This window comes from Chelonia mydas, chromosome 9, assembly GCF_015237465.2.
Source record: "Chelonia mydas isolate rCheMyd1 chromosome 9, rCheMyd1.pri.v2, whole genome shotgun sequence".
Taxonomy (NCBI): Eukaryota; Metazoa; Chordata; order Testudines; family Cheloniidae; genus Chelonia; species Chelonia mydas.
This window is the reverse complement of record NC_057855.1, coordinates 49,759,781-49,783,435: the sequence shown is the minus strand read 5'-3', so window position 1 is coordinate 49,783,435 and position 23,655 is coordinate 49,759,781. Positions and strand designations below refer to the sequence as shown.

Genomic DNA, 23,655 nt, shown 5'->3' with positions numbered 1-23,655 from the left:
CCTAATAGCTTTCTTTGACAGGGAAACAAGTCTTGTGGATGGGGGTAGGGTAGTGGCGGTAGATGTGGTATATCTAAGTAAGGCTTTTGGTACTGTTTTGCATGACCTCATAAACGATAGAAATACAGTCTAGATGGAGCTACAATAAGATGGGTTCAAACTGGCTGGAAAACCATTCCCAGAGAATAGTTATCAGAGGTTCACAGTCAAGCTGGAAGGGCATATCAAATGGGGTCCTACAGGGATTGGTCCTGGGTACACTTATGTTCAATATCTTCATTAATGATTTAGATACAGTAATGGCATAAAGAGTACACTTATAAAGTTTGCAGAGATTACCAAGCAGGGAGGGTTTGTAAGTGCTTTGAAGGATAGGATTACAATTCAAAATGATGTGGACAAACTGGAGAAATGGTCTGAAGTAAATAGGATGAAATTCAATAAGGACAAATGCAAAGTACTCCACTTAGGAAGGAACAAATCAGTTGCACACACACAAAATGGGAAATGACTGCCAAGGAAGAAGTACTGTGGAAAGGGATCTGGGGGTCATAGTGGATCACAAGCTAAATATGAGTCAATGAGTCCTGCGCAAAAAAAAAAAAAAAAAAAAGCAAACATCACTCTGGGATGTATTAGATGTAGGTTTCCCTCCTCCCATTGGTGGGTAGGGACTTGGGACTAGAAGGGGGAAGAGTGCTGTGAGCCTCACTTATGGTGGAAAGTCTCTCTCGAAGAGGAAGGCTTTGCAATGTTTCCTAAAGATGGTCAGACTCTGGATTCACCTGAACTCCTCTGGAAGACTGTTCCATTGCTGGAACTCACTCACCAGAAAATGCTTTGTTCCCAGCCCTCTGTGCTCGGTCCTGAGCTTTGTGATCTGCCTTGTCCCAGAAGAGAACAGCCGTCATGGTGGTTCTCAGATCAAAATTTGGTCTTTCATGTAGCTGGGACTTGATCCATTAATTGCTTTGAAAATTAGGACCAAGGCTGTAAACTGGCATCAGGACCTGACCAGGAACCAATGAAGGGATGGGAACAGGTGCCTGATGTGATGACAGCCTGAGTCACGGAGAAGGCGGGCAGATGCATTCTGTACTAACTTCTGCATAGTATTCACATTTAGATACAAGTTACAGTAATCCAGCCTGCAGGAGACAAATGCATGAAACACCACATTCAGGTTCTTGTCCAGAAGGAAAGGATGAAGCTACTGGTATACATGGAAACTGATGGTACCTGGTCATCCAGATTTAGCAGAGTCAGATAGGTCCCTGAGGCTACACCTCTTTGACAAATGGTGGCTGTGAGCCTTCAATGGAAGGCAGAGAATGTCTTGGTCACTTCTTCAAAAAGTGTTTCCCTCCTTGTGACCAGCAACACTTTAGTCTTGCCTGGATTCAGCTTGCACCAGTTGCTCTTCATCCAACAGCTAATTTCGTGTTGGCATTCTGACACATTAGTAGTGGCAGCAGCTGCATCATTTGAAAATGAGATCTAGAGTTGAATGCTATAACCACACTTTAGGCAGCTGAGCCCATGGGATCTCGCTCTCTTCACCGGTAGTCTCACACAGATACTGGAGAAACGGGGATAGTCTGGGTCCTGTGGTACCCCAAAGGTGAAGGCCCTCAGAGAGGAGGAAGAGTTACCACAACTCTTGTTCTGCTGGAGAGGAACAACCAGAGCCACTGTTGAGCTGGGCCATCTGCTCCTCCTATGTCAGGGAGCGGGATTAGTAGCACCTTCAGGTCCATTGGGTCAAAGGCAGCAGAGTGGTCCAGTGCCCATGGTTATGTGGTGATCGTCCTTTAGTGCACCAGAGCGATCTCTGGGCTGTGTCTGGGCCTGAACCCTGTCTGTGAGGCAGCTAGGATGTTGGCAGAGCACCGTCGTTAATTACTTCGCTTGGGAACGTTTGGCTGGTGATGAGGCAGCAGGTAACGTTGGCTTCTGGAGGCCTGGGATGAGTTATTGTGTTTTTCAAGGAGTTTTGTAGGTGTGCTTTTCTGAAGGAGGCAATGACTGTTTCCATTCCATTTAACAGGGTATTTTTCCTCTGTTCACCACCAGTGTAACTAAGGGAAGCAGAGCTCTAGAAATATGGTATTAGCAATGTGACGTTCCCCTGGTGTTATCCGGACCAGTGATCTGCTAGGTCTCTCCAATCCTTGACTCTGGGAGCCAGCCTTACCCTGCTCTGCTGTGAGAACCCCCACTCCTGGGCTGTTCACACACAGCCTCTGGCATGTAAGCTACTCCTCGGACTGTGCAACCGAATGACACTAGCCAATGTCTCCGGCCCCAGACACAACTCTGGGAACCTCCGTCTTGCAGTGTCAAGTTATGCCCACTGGACGCTGCAAGCTTATATGAGTTCGTCAATTTAACAAAGAAATGGATATGTAACAGCTTGTTATCCCAAGGGGAGTCTCTGACACACTTCAAACCAAAACACACTGCTGCAGTTAGAACAAACAAACAAATTTATTAACCACAAAAGATAGATTTTAATTGATAGGCAAAAAGTCAGAGTGGTTACCAAACTAAAATAAAATATAAGCATGCAGTCTAAACTCTCAACTCTATTAGACTGGGCAACATCTAGATTTAAGCAGTTTTCCTCAACCCACTGGATATTGCATTCCTTAATAAACAGGTTTGTTCCTTAAATCTGTGCCAGTCTCCTCTGTTGTAGTCTTGTCTTCTTCTCAGTGTCATAGTTGTTTGCAGCAAAGGTGGGGGCAGGAGAAGGGCCAAGTATGTGTCCACCCTGTCTGTTTTATACCCTCAGTCCATGTGCTTGGGGAGCACAAGTCCAGGCATATCTGGGGGGTACTGCTGAGTCTCTCCAAGCAAGGTTGAGCAATTCCCCTGGTGTGGCCTCATGCAGGTGAGTCATTGCATTGTAGCTCCCTTGCTGAACAATGGCTGTTGATGGGTTGTTTGACACCCAGCCCGGGCGTTGGTTACTTTCCTTGCTGTTGCCTCTGGGGAGCGAATATCTGGCTGAGTCCTCAATTTATGGCATGTTTTAGTGACCACCATACAACACAATTCTCATAACTTCATATGCATTAATGATACAAATATATGGATAGAGAAGTGACTTTCAGAAGATCATAACCTTTCCCCGATACCATACAAGGCATGCTTTATATGCACAATTATATGAAAATGAGGAATATGGGGGTTACAATATGCTCCCCCAAGGTATAGAATGTCACAAGCAACAATAGTCCTCCTCAGATGGCGGTCTCTGCAGCCAAACAGCAGAGATCATCTTCCGCCCAGCATCACTGGTGCTGATTGTTAAAACTTCCTAACAAAATTTATGATATTTAGGACTCGGAGGACATTACGACTGACTACAAACAGTTCTAAGAGAGGCTAGATGAGACCACATAGCCTTACACCATCCTTCAGAAGATTTACTGATAAATTAAAATACTTGAATAGTTCAGTTCTTCTCTGTCAGAAATCACAGACGGTGGTATTGGGCAACTGTTCACAGGTCCTTAGAGCTCTAGCATTCAACGCTCTATTATATTTCCCTTTCTGAGCAAAATGCATGAAAAGCTGCTGAGAAAGACAATATGGGGTGTAGTGCCTATTGCTCTATAGGGTAAAAAGACTGTGCAGAATTTGATTTTTAAAATATAAATCTGACATGTTTATTTTTATTGATTTATATCATCACAACTGCTGGAAATTATGGGAGGGTCAGACAATTATTTAAATATAATAGATGCTGAGATTCAAATGGTTAAAGCTTTATAACCATTCAAGCCCAAACTGTCAACACTACATGTCAAAATATACGAAGTAAAGATCCTTAAATCAAACTCTAAGTTCTCAAGTAGGAAAAATAAGAAAAATGCTCTCTACATTTTGATCATCATAAATGGAAATATTTTTCTGTTGGGTTGTGTGTGTACGGTGGAAGAGATAAACTGCTGGTTTAATATACAACATGAGCAGAAGAAACTCTGGAGTCCATCAATAAGATGCTATTTATGGTGGGAGGAGAAACACTATGGAGAGAAAACCCACATCCAGGTGTCTGCCAAAATAGTAGGGTGAGACAAACTGATGAGAAGATAGGCAATTCTATAATCACTGTTTTCTGTACATTTGTAAATGGCTTCTTTTGTATTTGTGACAGCTGGAAAATTACCAAAAACCACCACCTCATCAGATCCTGATAAAGGGCAATTCCATGATACAAAAAGCCCTTCTCCAAACAAAAGTCCTAAGTCTAAACACAGATCTAAATACTTTTCAAGACAGATTTTTGAAAAATTGGCTTAAATTTGTATCGTTTATATTTAAAAAAAGCAATCTTTAGGCTAACAAAGTTCTTAACGAGTGCTTCTGTATCATTTTGGTGGGCTAAGCTGTTTCTTTAACACAAGGATAAGCTTTCATGGTACACTGCTTTTGAAGTTCATAAGGCAGAATACTAAAAAGGCCCTGAAATGTTAATATTAAATTCATGAACTTGCACAATAAATTCTTGGACCCCACACAGCGTTAAAATATTATCCAGTATTTTGATTAAATCCTTTGACATTTTGGAACAATTTATCACTATGTTGCATGAACCAATCACCCCTTTTCTAAAGATCCAACCTGCAGACCTCTATTAACTCAGCTGTATTCGAGTGGCACAACAGCATTACAGATGTGCACTCTGATCCGTTTCATACATATTTGTGCGTCAGAAAGACACCTCTTAATACAATCGCCTGGGATAGGTAAACACACATGGCTTTATGGAACCGAAAAACAGCTACTTGGGAAGTTCAAAGCAATAAGATCTTAAACTTAACTATTACAGCAGTGCTGCATTGTGTAAACACAGTGTTGAAAGAATTCAGCATTTTAAAAATAATGTTCCTAGCTTTCTAGAAGAGAAACAAGAGTTCCCACTTACACATCTCCCTATTACTTTAACCGGCTGTAAATCTTGTATTTATGCTTGGTGGGTCCTTCACGTGTGCTACAGAAGGCCCCTTAAATTAGTCAAAATGAAAAAATGTCAAGCCTCCTGTTTGCCATTTCACCATTTATGCTGCTCGTTTACTTTTTGCATTGTATCTCTCTTGGACAGGGCTAGACTAATTAGTGGCACTTCATAGTCTGTTTAGTTTCCTGGACATCATGCAGCATCAGCACAAAGTTGCAATTTTGTGGTTGCACACAATGCAGGGGGAAGCTTACATCCAAATATAAAGTACTAACTGAACTTTCATTGTAAAAGTAATTAAAACTTTCTATAAGATTTTGTCACATTTATTTATAATAAACAGTTTTGAGGACTAAGTTACCTGAATCTCTGCTTTTATTGCAATTCAGCTTCAAAATCTATCCAGTGTTAAAATGCAATTTTAGTATCACACGCCAAACAAATAAATGTAACAGTAATAATGCTTAATTTGCACTGACAGAAATACCACAAGCTAAACGTACTTGAGAGTTTTCACTTTAAAGGGTGTTCATTTTCAGTGCCAGCAAGAAGTCTCTGGCTATTTACATCTGCATTATAGTGACAAGGGAAACAAAAATATTTTATGCCTAACAATACACTTTCAAGTTTCTCCATTGTGTGTCCTCCATGACAGCTCTCACTGTTTGGGAAAAAGAAAAGGAGTACTTGTGGCACCTTAGAAACTAACCAATTTATTTGAGCATAAGCTTTCGTGAGCTCACGAAAGCTTATGCTCAAATAAATTGGTTAGTCTCTAAGGTGCCACAAGTACTCCTTTTCTTTTTGCGAATACAGACTAACACGGCTGTTACTCTGAAACCTGTTTGGGAAAGAAATTGAGTTATCAGTACTTCCTCACTCCAAGGAGTTTGTCAAACCCTGGGAGATTTCTAAAGTCAACCATATCATCACACTGTTTAGAGAATACTAGTGAGTGCTCACCTTTCACAACTACACAGATCATACTTCTAAGAATGCTGATTCCCACTGATATCAAAGAAATCTTGAAATTATAAGCCTGCTTCCCAGGCCAAAATTTTATTAAGGCAGGGGGTACTAATTGATTGTATCACTTCAAACCAATATTCTTCTCCTTCCAGAACAAGTCAGAGATCCCATTCTTTAATTAAAAATATCACCTTCACCCACTTCATGGGCTGCAGACCTCAAGTGCTCCAGTCACCAAAACAGGCTAGGTAAGTTCTTACAACCATGGTAACGGACAGTATTCCGTTTTCATTTGATGTCAATAATTTCAACGTTTTTAAAGTTTAAGTCATGCTGTAAGTGTATCCCTGTAAAGGCCGGTTAGCAGGGATGGTGAATAGGCATCAGGTTGCTTGCAGAGCCTACAATTCCACCACTGAGCACCACCACCTTAGTTTTTATAACTAGTGCATGCCCATCCCAGTTTGGGATTAATACCCATTTATTTATAGCTGAATGAAGTTTATCTGGGAGTTTGTCTGGCCCTTTAGAGGGGCCACATGGAAGTTAAAAGCTGCACTGTCAGAGAACTTTCAGCCTGTGTGCATGCAATACTGGAAAGCATGACTGTTTGAAATATCGCACACCTGGGAGTTATTTCTGCTGCCTAATGCCAGCGGATGTTACACATACCTAAAAGGCATCCAGAAATGCTGGCAAAAGGTATAACTTCTACACAGACTCTTTCAGGGTGTGTGAACTTTTTGTTAGGAAGAGTCTGCCTCACTATTACCAACCCAGATCACAGTTCACTGGAAAAAGGATGCATTTTGGGTAAGTTTCATACCACTACTTTCCATGTGGGACATCATTCCCTGAAAGTCCAGAGCTCTCATCTTACCATTCCATGTCTAGATGGGGGAGTGGCCTGCTATACCCCCTCTACTCCAATGCTGTCAAGGTGCACTGTCATTCAGGGCTACCTGGCCCTCTTGGCTATGATTAAGGTAGGGGAAAGGGAAGTCACCTCCTGTTCCCTGAGGAGCATTGGGAGGAATCTTATAGACGGAAGTATGGGTTGCCATTGGGAGGGTCAGATTTACCCTTCACAGATCAGCTCTGAGAGCTGTTTTGTGGCTCGGAGCAGCAGAAGCTCATTGCCCTAAACAGGGGTTACTTTGGCACCTGCGTAACCGGTCAGATCCCAAGGAGAGATTACTATCCACTTTGAGCTCAGACTGATTTGTGGGAGATCACCAGCAGGAGTTAGAAGTTATTTCAGACATACAAAGAACTCCGTTCCAGTTTTCGAAATGCCAAAACATTTGTCAAAATCTCCCAGGGCATGAAGGACAGACGCCATAACAGGGACCCGAAGCAGTGCCGCGTGAAACTTAAGGAGCTGAGGCAAGCTTACCAGAAAACCAGAGAGGCAAACAGCCACTCTGGGTCAGAGCCCCAAACATACCGCTTCTATGATGAGCTGCAAGTCATTTTAGGGGGTTCAGCCACCACTACCCCAGCTGTGTTGTTTGACTCCTTCAATGGAGATGGAGGCAACACGGAATCAGGTTTTGGGGACGAAGAAGAAGATGATGATGATGATGAAGTTGTAGATAGCTCACAGCAAGCAAGCGGAGAAACCGGTTTTCCCGACAGCCGGGAACTGTTTCACACCCTGGACCTGGAGCCAGTACCCCCTGAACCCACCCAAGGCTGCCTTCCGGACACGCCAGGCAGAGAAGGGACCTCTGGTGAGTGTACCTTTTAAAATACTATACATGGTTTAAAAGCAATCATGTTTAATGATTAATTTGCCCTGGCATTTGCGGCTCTCCTGGATGTACTCCCAAAGCCTTTGCAAAAGGTTTCTGGGGAGGGCAGCCTTATTCCGTCCACCATGGTAGGACACTTTACCACACCAGGCCAGTAGCACGTACTCGGGAATCATTGTAGAACAAAGCATTGCAGTGTATGTTTGCTGGCATTCAAACAACATCCGTTCTTTATCTCTCTGTGTTATCCTCAGGAGAGTGATATCATTCATGGTCACCTGGTTGAAATAGGGTGCTTTTCTTAAGGGGACATTCAGAGGTGCCCGTTCCTGCTGGGCTGTTTGCTTGTGGCTGAACAGAAATGTTCCCCGCTGTTAGCCACAAGGAGGGGTGAGGGGCTAGCCATGTGGTGGGGGGAGGCAAAATGCGACCTTGAAACGGAAGCACATGTGCTATGTATGTAATGTTAACAGCAAGGTTTACCGTGAAAGAGTTTAGCCAGTGTTCTAGAAAATGTGTCTTTTTAAATACCACTGTCCCTTTTTTTTCCCTTCACCAGCTGCATGTGTTTCAAGGATCACAGGATCTTCTCCTTCCCAGAGGCTAGTGAAGATTAGAAGGCGAAAAAAAGGCACTTGCGATGAAATGTTCTCTGAGCTCATGCTGTCCTCCCACACTGACAGAGCACAGATGAATGCGTGGAGGCAGACAATGTCAGAGTGCAGGAAAGCACAAAATGACCGGGAGGAGAGGTGGCAGGCTGAAGAAAGGGCTAAAGCTGAAAGGTGGAGGCAGCATGATGAGAGGAGGCAGGATTCAATGCTGAGGCTGCTGGAGGATCAAACTAATACGCTCCAGCGTATGGTTGAGCTGCAGGAAAGGCAGCTGGAGCACAGACTGCCGCTACAGCCCCGTGTAACCAACCGCCCTCCTCCCCAAGTTCCATAGCCTCCTCACCCAGACGCCCAAGAACGCGGTGGGGGGGCCTCCGGCCACCCAGCCACTCCACCCCAGAGGATTGCCCAAGCAACAGAAGGCTGGCATTCAATACGTTTTAAACTTCTAAGTGCTGTGTGGCCTTGTCTTTCCCTCCTCCACCACCCCTCCCGGTGCTTCTCTCCTCCATCACCCCTCCCGGGCTACCTTGGCAGTTATCCTCCTATTTGTGTGATGAATTAATAAAGAATGCATGAATGTGAAGCAACAATGATTTTACTGCCTCAGCAAGCGGTGATCAAAGGGAGGAGGGGAGGGTGGTTAGCTTACAGGGAAGTAGAGTGAACCAAGGGGCGGGAGGTTTCATCATGGAGAAACAAACAGAACTTTCACACCGTAGCCCGTCCAGTCATGAAACTGGTTTTCAAAGCTTCTCTGATGCACACCGTGCCCTCCTGTGCTCTTCTAACCGCCCTGGTGTCTGGCTGTGCAAAACCAGCAACCAGGCAATTTGCCTCAACCTCCCACCCCACCATAAATGTCTCCCCCTTACTCTCACAGATATTGTGGAGCGCACAGCAAGCAGTAATAACAGTGGGAATATTGGTTTCGCTGAAGTCTAACAGAGTCAGTAAACTGTGCCAGCGCGCTTTTAAACGTCCAAATGCACATTCTACCACCATCCTACACTTGCTCAGCCTATAGTTGAACAGCTCCTTACTACTGTCCAGGCTGCCTGTGTACGGCTTCATGAGCCATGGCATTAAGGGGTAGGCTAGGTCCCTAAGGATAACTATAGGCATTTCAACATCCCCAACGGTTATTTTCTGGTCTGGGAATAAAGTCCCTTCCTGCAGCTTTTGTGACAGACCAGAGTCCCTGAAGATGCGAGCGTCATGTACCTTTCCGGCCATCCCAAGTTGATGTTGATGAAACGTCCCTTGTGATCCACCAGTGCTTACAGCATTATTGAAAAGTACCCCTTGCGGTTTATGTACTCGCCGGCTTGGTGCTCCAGTGCCAAGATAGGGATATGGGTTCCGTCTATCGCCCCACCACAGTTAGGGAATCCCATTGCAACACAGCCATCCACTATGACCTGCACATTTCCCAGGGTCACTACCTTTGACATCAGCAGATCTTTGATTGCGTTGGGTACTTGCATCACAGCAGCCCCCACAGCAGATTTGCCCACTCCAAATTGATTCCCAACTCACCGGCAGCTGTCTGGCGTTGCAAGCTTCCACAGGGCTATTGCCACTCGCTTCTCAACTGTGAGGGCTGCTCTCATCTTGGTATTCATGAGCTTCAGGGCAGGGGAAAGCAAGTAACAAAGTTCCATGAAAGTGCCCTTACGCATGCGAAAGTTTCGCAGGCACTGGGAATCGTCCCAGACCTGCAACACTATGCGGTCCCACCACTCTGTGCTTGTTTCCCGGGCCCAGAATCGGCGTTCCACAGCATGAACCTGCCCCATTAACACCATGATGCCCACATTGCCAGGGCCCGTGCTTTGAGAGAAGTCTGTGTCCATGTCCTCATCACTCGTCACCGCGCTGATGTTGCCTACTCGCCCGGTTTCGCTTTGCCAGGTTCTGGTGCTGCATATACTGCTAGATAATGCGCATGGTGTTTAATGTGCTCCTAATTGCACAACTGATCTGAGTGGGCTCCATGCTTGCCGTGGTATGGCAAGAAAAAAGGCGCAGAACGATTGTCTGCCGTTGCTCTGACGGAGGGAGGGGCGACTGACGACATGGCTTACAGGGTTGGCTTACAGGGAATTAAAATCAACAAAGGGGGTGGCTTTACATCAAGGAGAAACAAACACAACTGTCACACAGAATGGCCCCCTCGAGGACTGAACTCAAAACCCTGGGTTTAGCAGGCCAATGCTCAACCCACTAAGCTATCCCTCCCTCTGGTATTTCAGGCAGGACTTCACGGAGGGAGGGAGGGAGAGAGGGGGGAGCAAATGAATACAAAACAGATGTGGTCTATTTCTTGTTTTGATCCACTCCATCTATCTTTTACATCTTTGGCTGGCAGCAGACGGTGCAATAGGACTGCTAGCCATCCACATCTCCTGCCTGCTCACCATAAGATGGTACCAAGTACTGCCTGCAGGACTAAAGAGAATGACCTGGTCGAATCACTCCTAATTTAGTCCCTGCACCCATATCTGCCCAGGCGCTCCTGACTGACCTTACCGAGGCGGCCAGGAGCACCTCGGACATGATGAGGATGGTTTTCAGGCCTATTGTACTGTCTGCTGCCACAAGGCAATGGGTTGCTGCTGCTGTATACCAATGCAGTACCGCGTCTGCCAGCACCCAGGAGACATACGGTGACAGTGAGCTGAGCGCGCTCCATGCTTGCCGTGGTATGGCGTCTGCACAGGTAACTCAGGAAAAAAGGCGCAAAACGATTGTCTGCCGTTGCTTTCACAGAGGGAGGGAGGGAGGGCCTGATGACATGTACCCAGAACCACCCGCGACAATGTTTTTTGCATTGGGATCTCAACCCAGAATTCCAATGGGCAGCGGAGACTGGAGGAACTGTGGGATAGCTACCCACAGTGCAACACTCCAGAAGTCGACGCTAGCCTCGGTACTGTGGAAGCACTCCGCCGAGTTAATGCACTTAGAGCATTTTGTGTGGGGACACACACAATCGACTATATAAAAACGATTTCTAAAAAACCAACTTCTATAAATTCGACCTAATTTCGTAGTGTAGACATACCCTTAGGAATGTAAAAGGTTAACCAGTAAGCATTAGGCTTACCATTAACTGGACCTTAACTGTTTACCCTGGCCGTGTTGGGCCGGTGGGCCAGAGGGACCCCAGCCCCGGCAGGCTGGAGTGGCCCCGGGAGCAGCGGGCAGGCCAGTGGGATCCCAGCCCCAGCCGCCCTGCCAGAGCGACCTCGGTTAATGGTTAAGCAGTTAAATGGTATAATTTTAATAATTTAACTGGTTAACTTTTTAAATTGATATTTACCACCCTAGGGAGTTAAAAGCTATAAGCCTCTCTCACGATTGGCAAGAAAGTGCATCCTTTCCTTTCAGATGTAAGGCCTCACTATGCCTAACCACACCTTTGTCAACTCAAGATTGGACGATTACAACATGGTCTGCAGACTACATGTTCATACTATCCCAAAGCCACAGCTATTGCCAGACAAGGCAGCCTGCCTACAGAGCAGCTTTCCACACACAGCATATTACATCTGTGCCATGTGATCTTCATGGGCTACACACTGACTTCTGGATGAAGTTTAAGGCGTTGATTACACCATGCCTACCCCTATATTATCTGAGCTCCTCCCAGAAAGCTAACGGTATGTCTACACTTGCAGAGTTTTTGCGCTATAAGTTACACCAGTGACAGGGAATGAGTGAAAGTAAAGCACTGGTTTGTGTACTCACTTAATTCCTGAGGTGTCAGACAGTGTTTACATTAGCAGCACTTCCATCACTGCGCTCTAGGGCAGCTATCCCACAGTGCAGCTCTCTCCAGTTTGATGATGGGTCTTGTGGGAAGGGGGTTGGGGGGGAGAGGTGATGGGGGCATCCTGGGTCCCTGCACAGTCTCCTCTCCCCAAACACCGATAAGCTCCAGTAGCTCAGCATTGCTCCATGCAGGGGTTCGTTTGCTCCATGGAGCAGGCATTGTCACCGGGCCAGATAAGAGAGTACTTGCCAAGAAAACAGGAAGGGGAGTTTCAAAGTTCCTGGGGGCTTTACAGTGGGAGGAGTGGATGTCTGTTTACCTGGCATCGGAGCAGCAGAGCTGCTGGCTAGAGTGGTCACCTAGGCATTGTGGGATACACTCCAGAAGCTAAAAGCTGTGTAAACAAGAAGAACGCATCTTCACTTGCACATCACCTCAAAAGCATCACCAGTAAGAGCTGTACGCTTCTCGTGGAGGTGGTTTTCTTTTTGTGGTGTAACAACTTAGTTTCACTGCAAAAAGTCACTGGCAAGTGTAGACACTTCCATAGTTTTTGTACAAAAAAGGGACTTTTTCCGCTTTAAATGGCAAGTGTAGACATGCCCTAAGTAAGCATCTATATGTTCTACAAACAATGCTTATGGACCCTGTATGCTCCATAACAGTAAATGTGGAGCTTGCCAGATCATTCTGGCACCTTGGTTAAGTGCTGGAGGTGACAAAAAGAAAATTAATTTTGGAGACGAAAGGAAAACAGATGTAACATTGGCAAACTGTCTTCTTCTGCTTATAATGTGAGAAATCTGTCCCTATTTTGTTGAATTTAGTTACCTGTTTTCACAGTCTGCAAATCAGGCAACTCATTGTTTTCTAAGTTATTTACGTACACATTAAGTAGATGTAGTGCCAGCAATGATCCCTGGGGTATGCCACTACACCCAGCACACTACTTCACTGGGCCAGCGTCACAAACTTTTATTATTCCTTCAACAATATGACCATCAGCATAAGACGACTCAAGTGCAAGTGTTCTATTTTCAAATCCAGATCATGGTCTGATGGCAGAGAGGTTCCCAACTTCCCCCTTTGAATACAGACTGAGCAGATTGCATGGAGTTCTCTTTTACGCAAGAATATACAAGACTGAATTAAGATTTTCTGTATTAATGCTCTCCTTTATGACAAGCTAGTCCAAAAAGTTAAATGTAAGATGAAGTTTAACTCCAAAGGAGTATCAACTCACATGATCAAGGCTTCCCATTCAAAGAAGTTTTCTTCATTCATAGGCCCTATTTAAAGAAAAAAAAAAAGATACATCATTGCTTTACGAACAACAGTTAATGACACATACCTACATCACATGAGTTCTATATAGCTCCTTACCTGCTACTATTCCTTCTGGTGGATTCAGGGTTAACTCTAAAATTCAGAATTAAAAGAAGATTGTTATTGATATAGTAGTTTCTTTATATTACTTAAAATTCAAAGAATAAGACATTTAACCTATCAATTGGATTGCTGTAGCTCAGCATGCTAATTCCTGACAAGCAGCAACAGCCGATCAGATATCAGGAAAAACTTGAGAATGTTCCGATTCCTCCTACTGGTTGTCTACTCTCCTCATCAGTTGAGTCTTCCAGAGAAGAAACACCAACACATCAAGCTCACAGAACGAAACCAATTCATGAACTAACACAATCACTGACTTGCTAGCCAACCTGGCTTTAAAAACTTTTCCTGAAAGCCCAATACACAACAATTTGAACTTTAAGGGGAAAAACCACTGTTCCACCCAAACACAGAAAACATGCACGCTTTTTCAGGGTGGGATATTCTGAATTAGCACACAGAATTATCAAAGTTCAATGAACAGGGAAAGACTTTACTCCCATGGCCTCGCTGCATTAATTCAAAACTGATGACATCTTTACCCCAAGCACAAGCCAGAATACAGCGAGGAGGAGGAACGGACGCAGAAAGATTTGATGGGAATAGCTGCATGCTGTACTGCAGCTGCTGAGGACTACATCCTATCTGTACAATTTAAGAAATGTGAGAAAAGAACCACAGAACAGCCTTGAACAACTGGCTGACTAGTCAAGGAGTCTTTCCTGTCTCCAGACAGTCACAGCCTGATTAAAGCAAACCTTTACCGCATCACGACACAGTTCATCTGCAGCTTCATAGACAGCTGACAATTCCTGATTCACCAAGCTATAGTAGACTTAAATCCATGGCCCCGATTTCAGACTCTCCCATAAGATGAGCATCCTGAGGCAAGAACTCCATGCATCCGAAGAAGTGAGCTGTAGCTCACGAAAGCTTATGCTCAAATAAATTTGTTAGTCTCTAAGGTGCCACAAGTACTCCTTTTCTTTTTGCGAATACAGACTAACACGGCTGCTACTCTGAAACATGTCCTACTGCAGTAATCACTTAGAAAGTCTCCAATATCTAGAGGATGTGAGAGCAATTTAACTAATTTCTGATCAGAATAAACTTCGTAGCGAGCTACCCTGATTTGAGTTGAAAAGCTTAGGTATACCCTGAAACACAGTCTTTTGAATTATTTTAGCTCTGTGGAACACTTGGAAGAGGAATTTACAAAAGAGGCTCTCTAGCCCGCCAGCTCTCTGCATAAAAAACAATACAAGGAAAGCCATTAAGGAATAGGATTCAAAGGGGAAGAGTCAAGCCAAGGGGTTCAAAGAATTATTTCTCTTTGTCTTGCCAAGTACAGTTCAACGTCAAGTTAGTAAATGACATCACCAACGTATGGTATTATACACAGCCTGTGGAAGCTCTGACTCTATCAACTCAACATCAGAATACTTTTGATATTTCCCACAGTTACATGCATCCTTCTAGGCTGGATTTTCCACTTCTGAAAGGGAGAACAGTGTTCAGATCTCAGACTCTGTGCTGACAGAGCAGCGAATGAGACTTCTGTTGCTCAGTCAGGGCCTAGTTAGGAGTTAATAGCTATGAAAGAAGTTGTGACGGATGCACTGTATAGCCCTCCTACCCCAAAGAAAACCGTACCAACATAAGGTATTGGGGACAGTGAGGGTGAAATCCTATGGGACAAAATAAGGTATTTGTGAAGATGCAAACTCAACTCTTCACCTCACCTGGCTAGGCTCTCAACAGAAATGGGTGTGCATCACATTAGGGGAGCAAGCAGCACAAGGCAGCTGTGTGGGGTTAGGCCTATCTAGTCCTGAGGGAGGAAAGCTGCAGGATCTTGAACTCACATCATTCTGATAGCCATTTTATGCTTGGATTATTTTGGGGGGAGAGGGTACCCCTCTTTTGCACTTCCAGGATTCTCTCACACTGCTAGAGTTTATACAATTTAAAGGTCATTTGGGAATCCCAGCTTTCAAATGCTATACAGCATTAATCTCAAGCAAATATCATATTGCCTCTATATAAATCCATGGTATGCCCACATCTTGAATGCAGATCTGGTCGCCCCATCTCAAAAAAATTGGAAAAGGTACAGAAAAGGGCAAACAAACATGATTAGGGGTATAGAATAGCTTCCATATGAGGAGAGATTAATAAGACAGGGACTTTTCAGCTTGGAAGAGAGGTGACTAAGGGGGGATATGATAGAGGTCTATAAAATTATGACGGGTGTGAAGAAAGTAAATAAGGAAGTGCTATTTTCTCCTTCTCATAATACAAGAACTAGGGGGTCACCAAATGAAATTAATAGGCAGCAGGTTTAAAACAAACAAAGAAGTTTTTCTTCACACAACTCACTGTTAACTTATGGAACTCTTTGCCAGAGGATGTTGTGAAGGACAGACTATAACAGGTTTCAAAAAAGAACTAGATAAGTTCATGGAGCATAGGCCCATCAATGGCTATTAGCCAGGATGGACAGGGATGGTGTTCCTAGCCTGTTTGCCAGAAGCTGGGAATGGTTGATAGAAGAAGGATCACTTGATGATTACCTGTGCTGTTAATTCCCTCTGAAGTACCTGGCATTGGCCACTGACAGAAGACAGGATACTGGGCTAGATGGACCACTGGGCTGACCCAGTATGGCTGTTTTTATGTTAGCTTGTGAAGCATTAGCTGTTAAAATTACATCAGAACTGAAGTGGACTAAAAAACAAGATCGCAATCAAAATTACATGATTTTAAAAGGACACAGCTTGAACAAGATCCCAAATGCAGGTTTTGTAAAAACACAAGCCCATGATTTTTTTATTGTATCTTATCACTAGCCACTGCAGCCAGAGGCAGAAGGCTCCATAAACCATTACTAATCCCTGGAGCCATTTATGCACTCTTAAATTTTGTTTGTGTTAAGAGCTCAGATTTTCTAATTTGTTTTTAAGCTTAGAATGAAATAACCATCCCATTTGAAAGATCTATTCATATGCAAATACAGTGTCTCCCCTGAACATTTCTGGTACACACAATGACCACTAATGCATGTTGCCAATGCCCAAGTTTTTAGAAAAGGTTTCATAGATATTAAGGTCAGAAGAGACCATTATGATCATCTAGTCTGACCTCCTGCACAACGCAGGCCACAGAATCTCACCCACCCACTCCTGCGAAAAACCTCTCACCTATGTCTGAGCTACTGAATTTCTCAAATCGTGGTTTAAAGACTTCAAGGAGCAGAGTATCCTCCAGCAAGTGACCCGTGCCCCATGCTACAGAGGAAGGCGAAAAACCTCCAGGGCCTCTTCCAATCGGCCATGGAGGAAAATTCAATCTGCCCTGGAGGACTGTTGTTGTTATAGCAACAGTCACTAATGTCATACACATTGTGAGTCACTGATGTATGATCATTCAGGATGAAACTGTCCATAGAAAGAGTTATAGAGATATCATGCAGTGACCACAACCAGACAGTCTCTTCATGGACAGTTAAACTTCTCTGCAGTTCCTTTGTCATGCAGAGCAGCTGCCCCTAGTGGTCCTACAAGCACCCCCTGCAGTTTCCCTCCAAATTCTCCAGAATAATCCAGTTAAAACCAAAGTCTTTGAAACTATATTCCCCTTCTCCTGGGAACTAATTTATTCAATATCATTCAGCCGCCACAAAAGCTTCTTTCTGCTTCCCCCTCAGGTTTAGGGTCATTTTGTTAGGTATAAAATAGTTATGGTCAAATAAACTGACTTCATTATAGCGAGCGTACAAACATACCAAGAATCTGCATTTTAATCAAGCCTGATTATGTTCTCAAATGATCTGCTGAACAATACACCTTCTGAAAACTTTATTAAACATTTATCAATTAATTTGAAGGTATGCAAAACTATTAAAGACAGACTACTTGAGAAATACATCTTTTCCCCTTAGTGCAGGCAAATGATAGGACTCTGGCCTGAGATTCAGGAAACCCGATTCTATTTCCCACTCTGCCATTTCCCTATTGTTGTATTCAGTGTTGTTGTAGCCCTGTTGTGTGACTTTGGTCAAGTCACTCCCTCCATCGGTCAGTTTCCCCATATGTAAAACAGGGACAATGACGCTTACTTTCCTTTGCAAAGTACTGAGACCTATGGATGAAGATACTTAGCCCTGGTCTACACTACAAGTTTAGGTTGAATTTAGCAGCATTAGTTCGATTTAACCCTGCACCTGTCCACATGACAAAGCCATTTTTGCAGACTTAAAGGGCTCTTAAAATCTATTTCTGTACTCCTCCCGGACAAGGGGATGAGCGCTGAAATCGACATCGCCGGGTCGAATTTGGGGTAGTGTGGACGCAATTCGACGGTATTGGCCTCTGGGAGCTATCCCAGAGTGCTCCACCATGACCACTCTGGACAGCACTTCAAACTCAGATGCACTTGGCAGGTACACAGGAAAACACCGGGAACTTTTGAATTTCATGTCCTGTTTGGCCAGTGTGGTGAGCTCATCAGCACAGGTAACCATGCAGAGCTCATCAGCACAGGTGACCATACAGTCCCAGAATCGAAAAAGAGCTCCAGCATGGATCGAACGGGAGGTACTGGATCTGATCACTCTATGGGGAGACGAATCCATGCTATCAGAACTCCGTTCCAAAAGATGAAATACCAATATATTTGAAAAAAATCTCCAAGGGCATGATGGACAGAGGCTATAACAGGGATCTGCAGCAGTGCCGCGTGAAAATTAAGGAGCTCAGGCAAGCCCACCAAAAAACCAGAGGCGCAAATGGTTGCTCCAGGTCAGAGCCCCAGACATACCACTTCTGTGATGAGCTGCATGCAATTCTAAGGGGTGCCCCTACCACTAACCCACCCCTGGCTGTGGACACCTGCAAGGGGGGAGTCTCACACAACAGGGATGGGGATTTTGGGGAGGAGGAGGATAGCGCACAACAGGCAAGCGGAGAAACCATTCTCCCCAACAGCCAAGAACTGTTTATCACCCTGGAGCCAATACTCTCCCAACCTGGGCTCCCGGACCATGAAGCTGGAGAAGGCACTTCTGGTGAGTGTACCTTTGTAAATATAATACATGGTTTAAAAGCAAGCGTGTTTAATGATTAATTCACTCTGAAGACTTGGGATGCATTCACGGCCAGTACAGCTACTGGAAAAGTCTGTTAACGTGTCTGGGGATGGAGCGGAAATCTTCCAGGGACATTATTAAGGGGACATTCAGAGGTGGCCGTTCCTGCTGCGCTGTTTGCCTGTGGCTGAAATCAGCCCCGCTTTTAGCCACGCGCTGGGGGGGAGGCCATTCACGCTGAGCTGTTCGCATTTGGCTGGCAGGGATCTTCTCTGATACTAGTCACGCGGTGGGAGGAGGGGTGAAGCGATCATCCCAGAGAATTGGAGGGCGGGGGGAGCGGTTAGTTGTGTTTGTGCTGCACGTTAAACTGCAGCCCCTCCTTTTAAATGGACAACCCAATGGGTGCTTGGTATGGGAAAGGAGAGTGCTGCTGTTTGAAACCATTCCCACATGTTATGAAGGCTGAAGAAGCCGAAAGACTGTGGCTTACCATGGCTGCCTGCAAGCCGAATTCTGTTGCCCAGCCCTGCGTGTGATCTCTCACACCAAACCGGCAGGCCCTCAATATAAGAGGCAAAATGCGACCTTGTACCGAAAGCACATGTACTACGTAATGTTAACAGCTTGGTTCACCATGAAAGAGTCTACTCATTGATCTCTAAAATGTCTTTTTAAATACTACTCTCCCTTTTTTTCCCTCCCGCAGCTGCAAATGTTTCAACACTCCCCCTATCATCTCCGTCCCAGATGCTAGAGCAGATAAGAAGGCGAAAAAAAAGCACCGCGATGAAATGTTCTCTGAGCTCATGCTGTCCTCCCACACGGAAAAGCTCAGCAGAATGTGTGAAGGCAAACAATGGCAGAGTCCAGGAAAGCATAAAATGAACTCGAGGACAGGAGGGACGAGCAAGATGAGAGGTGGCGGCAGCATGATGACATGAGACAGGATGCAATGTTGAGGCTACTGGGGAATCAAACGGATATGATCCAGCGTCTGGTGGAGCTGCAAGAAAGGCAGCAGGATCACAGACCGCTGCTGCAGCCCCTGTGTAACCGCCCGCCCTCCTCCCCAAGTTCCATAACCTCCTCACCCAAAAGCCCAAGAACCCGGGGGGTGGGGGGGTTGCAGGGCCCTCCAGGCACCCAACCACTCCACCCCAGAGGACTGCCTAAGCAACAGAAGGCTGGCATTCAATAAGTTTTGAAGTGCAGTGTGGCCTTGTCCTTCCCTCTTCCCCTCAACCCCACCTGGTGCTTCCCTCCTACCCCACCACTCCCAGGCTACCTTGGCAGTTATCCCCCTATTTGTGTGATGAATTAATAAAGAATGCATGATTTTGAAACAACAATGACTTTACTGCCTCTGCAAGCGGTGATCGAAGGGGGGAGGGCGGTTGGCTTACAAGAAAGTAGAGTGAACCAAGGGGCGGGTTTTCATAAAGGAGAAACAAACACAACTGTCACACCGTAGCCTGGCCAGTCATGAAACTGGTTTTCAAAGCTTCTCTGATGCGCAGCGCACCCTGCTGTGCTCTTCTAATCGCCCTGATGTCTGGATGCGCATAATCAGCGGCCAGGCGATTTGCCTCAACCTCTCACCCCGCCATAAATGTCTCCCACTTACTCTCACAGAGATTGTAGAGCACACAGCAAGCAGCAATAACAATGAGAATATTGGTTTTGCTGAGGTCTAACCGAGTCAGTAAACTGCGCCAGCGCGCTTTTAAACGTCCAAATGCACATTCTACCACCATTCTGCACTTGCTCAGCCTATAGTTGAACAGCTGCTTACTACTGTCCACGGTGCCTGTGTATGGCTTCATGAGCCAGGGCATTAAGGGGAAGGCTGGGTCCCCAAGGATAAACTATAGGCATTTTCAACATCTCCAACAGTTATCTTCTGGTCTGGGAAGTAAGTCCCTTCTTGCAGCTTTTCAAACAGACCAGAGTTCCTGAAGATGCGAGCGTCATGTACCTTTCCCGGCCATCCCACATTGATGTCGGTGAAACGTCCCTTGTGATCCACAAGTGCTTGCAGCACCATTGAAAAGTACCCCTTGCAGTTTACATTCTGGCTGCCAAGGTGGTCCAGTCCCAAGATGGGGATATGCGTTCCGTCTATCACCCCACCACAGTTAGTGGATGGTTTTGCTGCAGTGGGATTCCCTATGACCTGCACATTTCCCAGAGTCACTACCCCTGACAGCAGCAGCTCAGTGATTGTGTTGGCTACTTGGATCACAGCAGACCCCACAGTAGATTTGCCCACTCCAAATTGATTCCCGACTGACCGGTAGCTGTCTGGCATTACAAGCTTCCAGAGGGCTATCGCCAATCGCTTGTGAACTGTGAGGGCTGCTCTCATCTTGGTATTCTTGCACTTCAAGGGCAGGGAAAGCAAGTCACAAAGTTCCATGAAAGTGTCCTTACGCATGCGAAAGTTTCGCAGCCACTGGGAATCATCCCAGACCTGCAACACTATGCGGTCCCACCACTCTGTGCTTTTTTCCTCGGGCCCAGAATCGGCGTTCCATAGCATGAGCCTGCCCCATTGCCACCAGGATGTCCAAATTGCCGGGGCCCGTACTTTGAGAGAAGTCTGTGTCCATGTCCTCATCACTCGTCACCACGCTGCCATCGCCTCCTCGCCTGCTTTTGCAGGTTCTGGTTCTGCACATACTGCAGGATAAAGCACGAGGTGTTTAAATGCTCATAACAGCCACGGTAATCTGAGTGGGCTCCATGCTTGCCGTGGTATGACGTCTGCAGGAGAGCAGAGTTGCAGCGGAAGCGGTGGCTGACGACAGATGCCACGAGAATAGATATTTATAGAGAACGATGAGATGACCTGCGAGGTGGATTCATGAGAGCAAGAGAGCAAAGTTGCAGCGGAAGAGGTGGAGGACGAAGGTTAAACACTGCGCACATTTCCCGAGGAAGAACACACGTAGCCGGGAGCCCATGACAGACAACATGGAGAAATTCACTATTGAGACAATAGCAGCAGAGCAGAGTTGCAGTGGAAGCGGTGGATGACAACGGTTAGCAGTCCTACTGCACCGTCTGCTGAAAGCAGTATGGTGTCCGCATGGAAAAAAGGTGTGAAACGATTGTCTGCCGTTGCTTTCATGAAGGGAGGGGCAACTGACGACATGTACCCAAAACCACCCGCAACAATGTTTTTGCCTCATCAGGCACTGGGAGCTTAACCCAGAATTCCAATGGGCGGCGGAGACTGCAGGAACTGTGGGATAACTACCCACAGTACACCACTCTGTAAGTCGATGCTAGCCACCGTAGTGAGGACGCACTCCGCCGACTTAATGCGCTTAGTGTGGACATACGCAATCGACTGTATAAAACTGATTTCTAAAAATCGACTTCTATAATATCAACTTAATTTCATAGTGTATACATACCCTTAGCTGTTACATAGCAAATATTATTCATTATTATACAAGGTGGATAAAAATAATTATTTTTTTTTTATTTAAATCAGATTTTTTTGATAAAATGCTTTTTGAGGGAAAAACCTATCTAAAGACAGTTTTAATTAAGACACATTATAGCTCAAAGATATCTCATCATGGAATAGGGATTAAAAATTCTAATTCTATAGTATGAGACAATATATTCATGAAATATTTAAGGAAAGTTCTGTAAATGAGTTCCAATAGTTCATGTATTAGGGACCCAATTTTATAGGGTTCCTGGGGCTTCTGTATAGATTATTTAGGTTAATCTTTCCATATACCCAATGGGACTTAGTGCTCAGTCTAGAAGATACCATCAGAGACACTTACTTGTGCAGTTGTCAAAGAAAAAAAAATTTCCATCATCCAGAAACAACCATAGATAAGTTTGTGATAACAACCAGAAGATTACAAAAAGAGGTAATTGATGAAAAAAATGCCTGGTTTTTTTATGCAAGAAACTCTCCTTCCCGTATGATCGAGAACCCACACTTTATTAACATGGTTCAGTCATTAAGACCAGGATACAGTCCACCCAACAGAGCAGATGTCGCAGGCAAATTGCTGGATAAAGTGTATGAAAGACAAATTGAGCAGTATGCAAAAGGTCTAGAGGGTAAAACTGTTAACCTGAGTCTTGATGGATGGAGCAATATCCACAATGATCCTGTTGTATGTGCTTGTCTGACAACAGAAGAAGGGAATGTCTTCCTTACAGAAACAACTGATACATCAGGAAATGCATACACTGCAGAATACTTACAAGAAGTAGCAGTAAAAGCTATAACAAACTCTGAAAAAAAATTTAAATGTCTAGTATGCAGCTTGGTCACAGACAATATTGCAAATGTATACAAGGTGAGAAGACATCATCATCTTGGGACTCTCTTCACAATAATATACATTTGCAGTGCTCATTTGATGCACCTCCTAGAACAAAGACTTCAGTGTTCCAGAAATAAAGGCTAATGTTTTTGGCAAAATACTTCCGTAACAACCACTTTGCAGCAGCTGCTCTGAAAAAAGAGGGAAGAACCAAGATAACTCTCCCACAAGGTGTGTGATGGAACTCAGTAGTGGACTATTTTGAGCACTATATCAAGAACTGGACTAATCTGATGACAGTTTGTGAACAAAATTGTAAAAAGATAGACGGCACTGTCACAGCCGAAGTTCTCAACATTGGGCTTAAGAGAAATGTTGAACACATGCTGAGTATCCTGAAGCCTATTTCTGTAGCCTTGACCAAAATGCAGGGAAATACCTGTTTTATTGCTGATGCCGTTGAAATCTGGAAGGAACTGAGTGAGATCTTAAAAAGAGAAATATGCAATGACAGAGTTAAATTACAAGCATTAAAAAAACGAATGGGACAAGCACTATCTCCAGCTCATTTTCTTGCAAATAGTCTCAATACTCGGTACGAGGGTCAAACCTTAACTGCTGAAGAAGAGGAGTTGGCTATGACATGGACATCCAGCAATCATCTCTCCATAATGCCAACTATAATAAACTCAGAGCTAAGGATGAACCATTCAAGAAATATATGTTTGCTGATGATGTTTTAAAGAAAGTCATACCAGTGAACTGGTGGCAGTCACTTAAGCACTTGGATTCAGA

At 44.8% G+C, this 23,655-nt stretch overlaps 1 protein-coding gene across 3 annotated transcripts in view; it reads right to left on the bottom strand.

Annotated features, from left to right (window-relative positions):
• Window positions 1-23,655, bottom strand: part of UBE2G2 (ubiquitin conjugating enzyme E2 G2) — a 53,376-nt gene that overhangs the window by 14,321 nt on the left and 15,400 nt on the right. For 2 of the 3 annotated variants that reach the window (XM_037908681.2, XM_037908682.2), the window contains exons 2-3: window positions 13,468-13,503; window positions 13,328-13,373 (exon numbers count right to left, since the gene is read on the bottom strand). In XM_037908681.2, the coding sequence (XP_037764609.1) occupies window positions 13,328-13,373; window positions 13,468-13,503 (82 nt within the window). The remainder of the gene's footprint in view (window positions 1-13,327; window positions 13,374-13,467; window positions 13,504-23,655) is intronic. The other variant, XM_037908683.2, reaches the window with a different exon arrangement.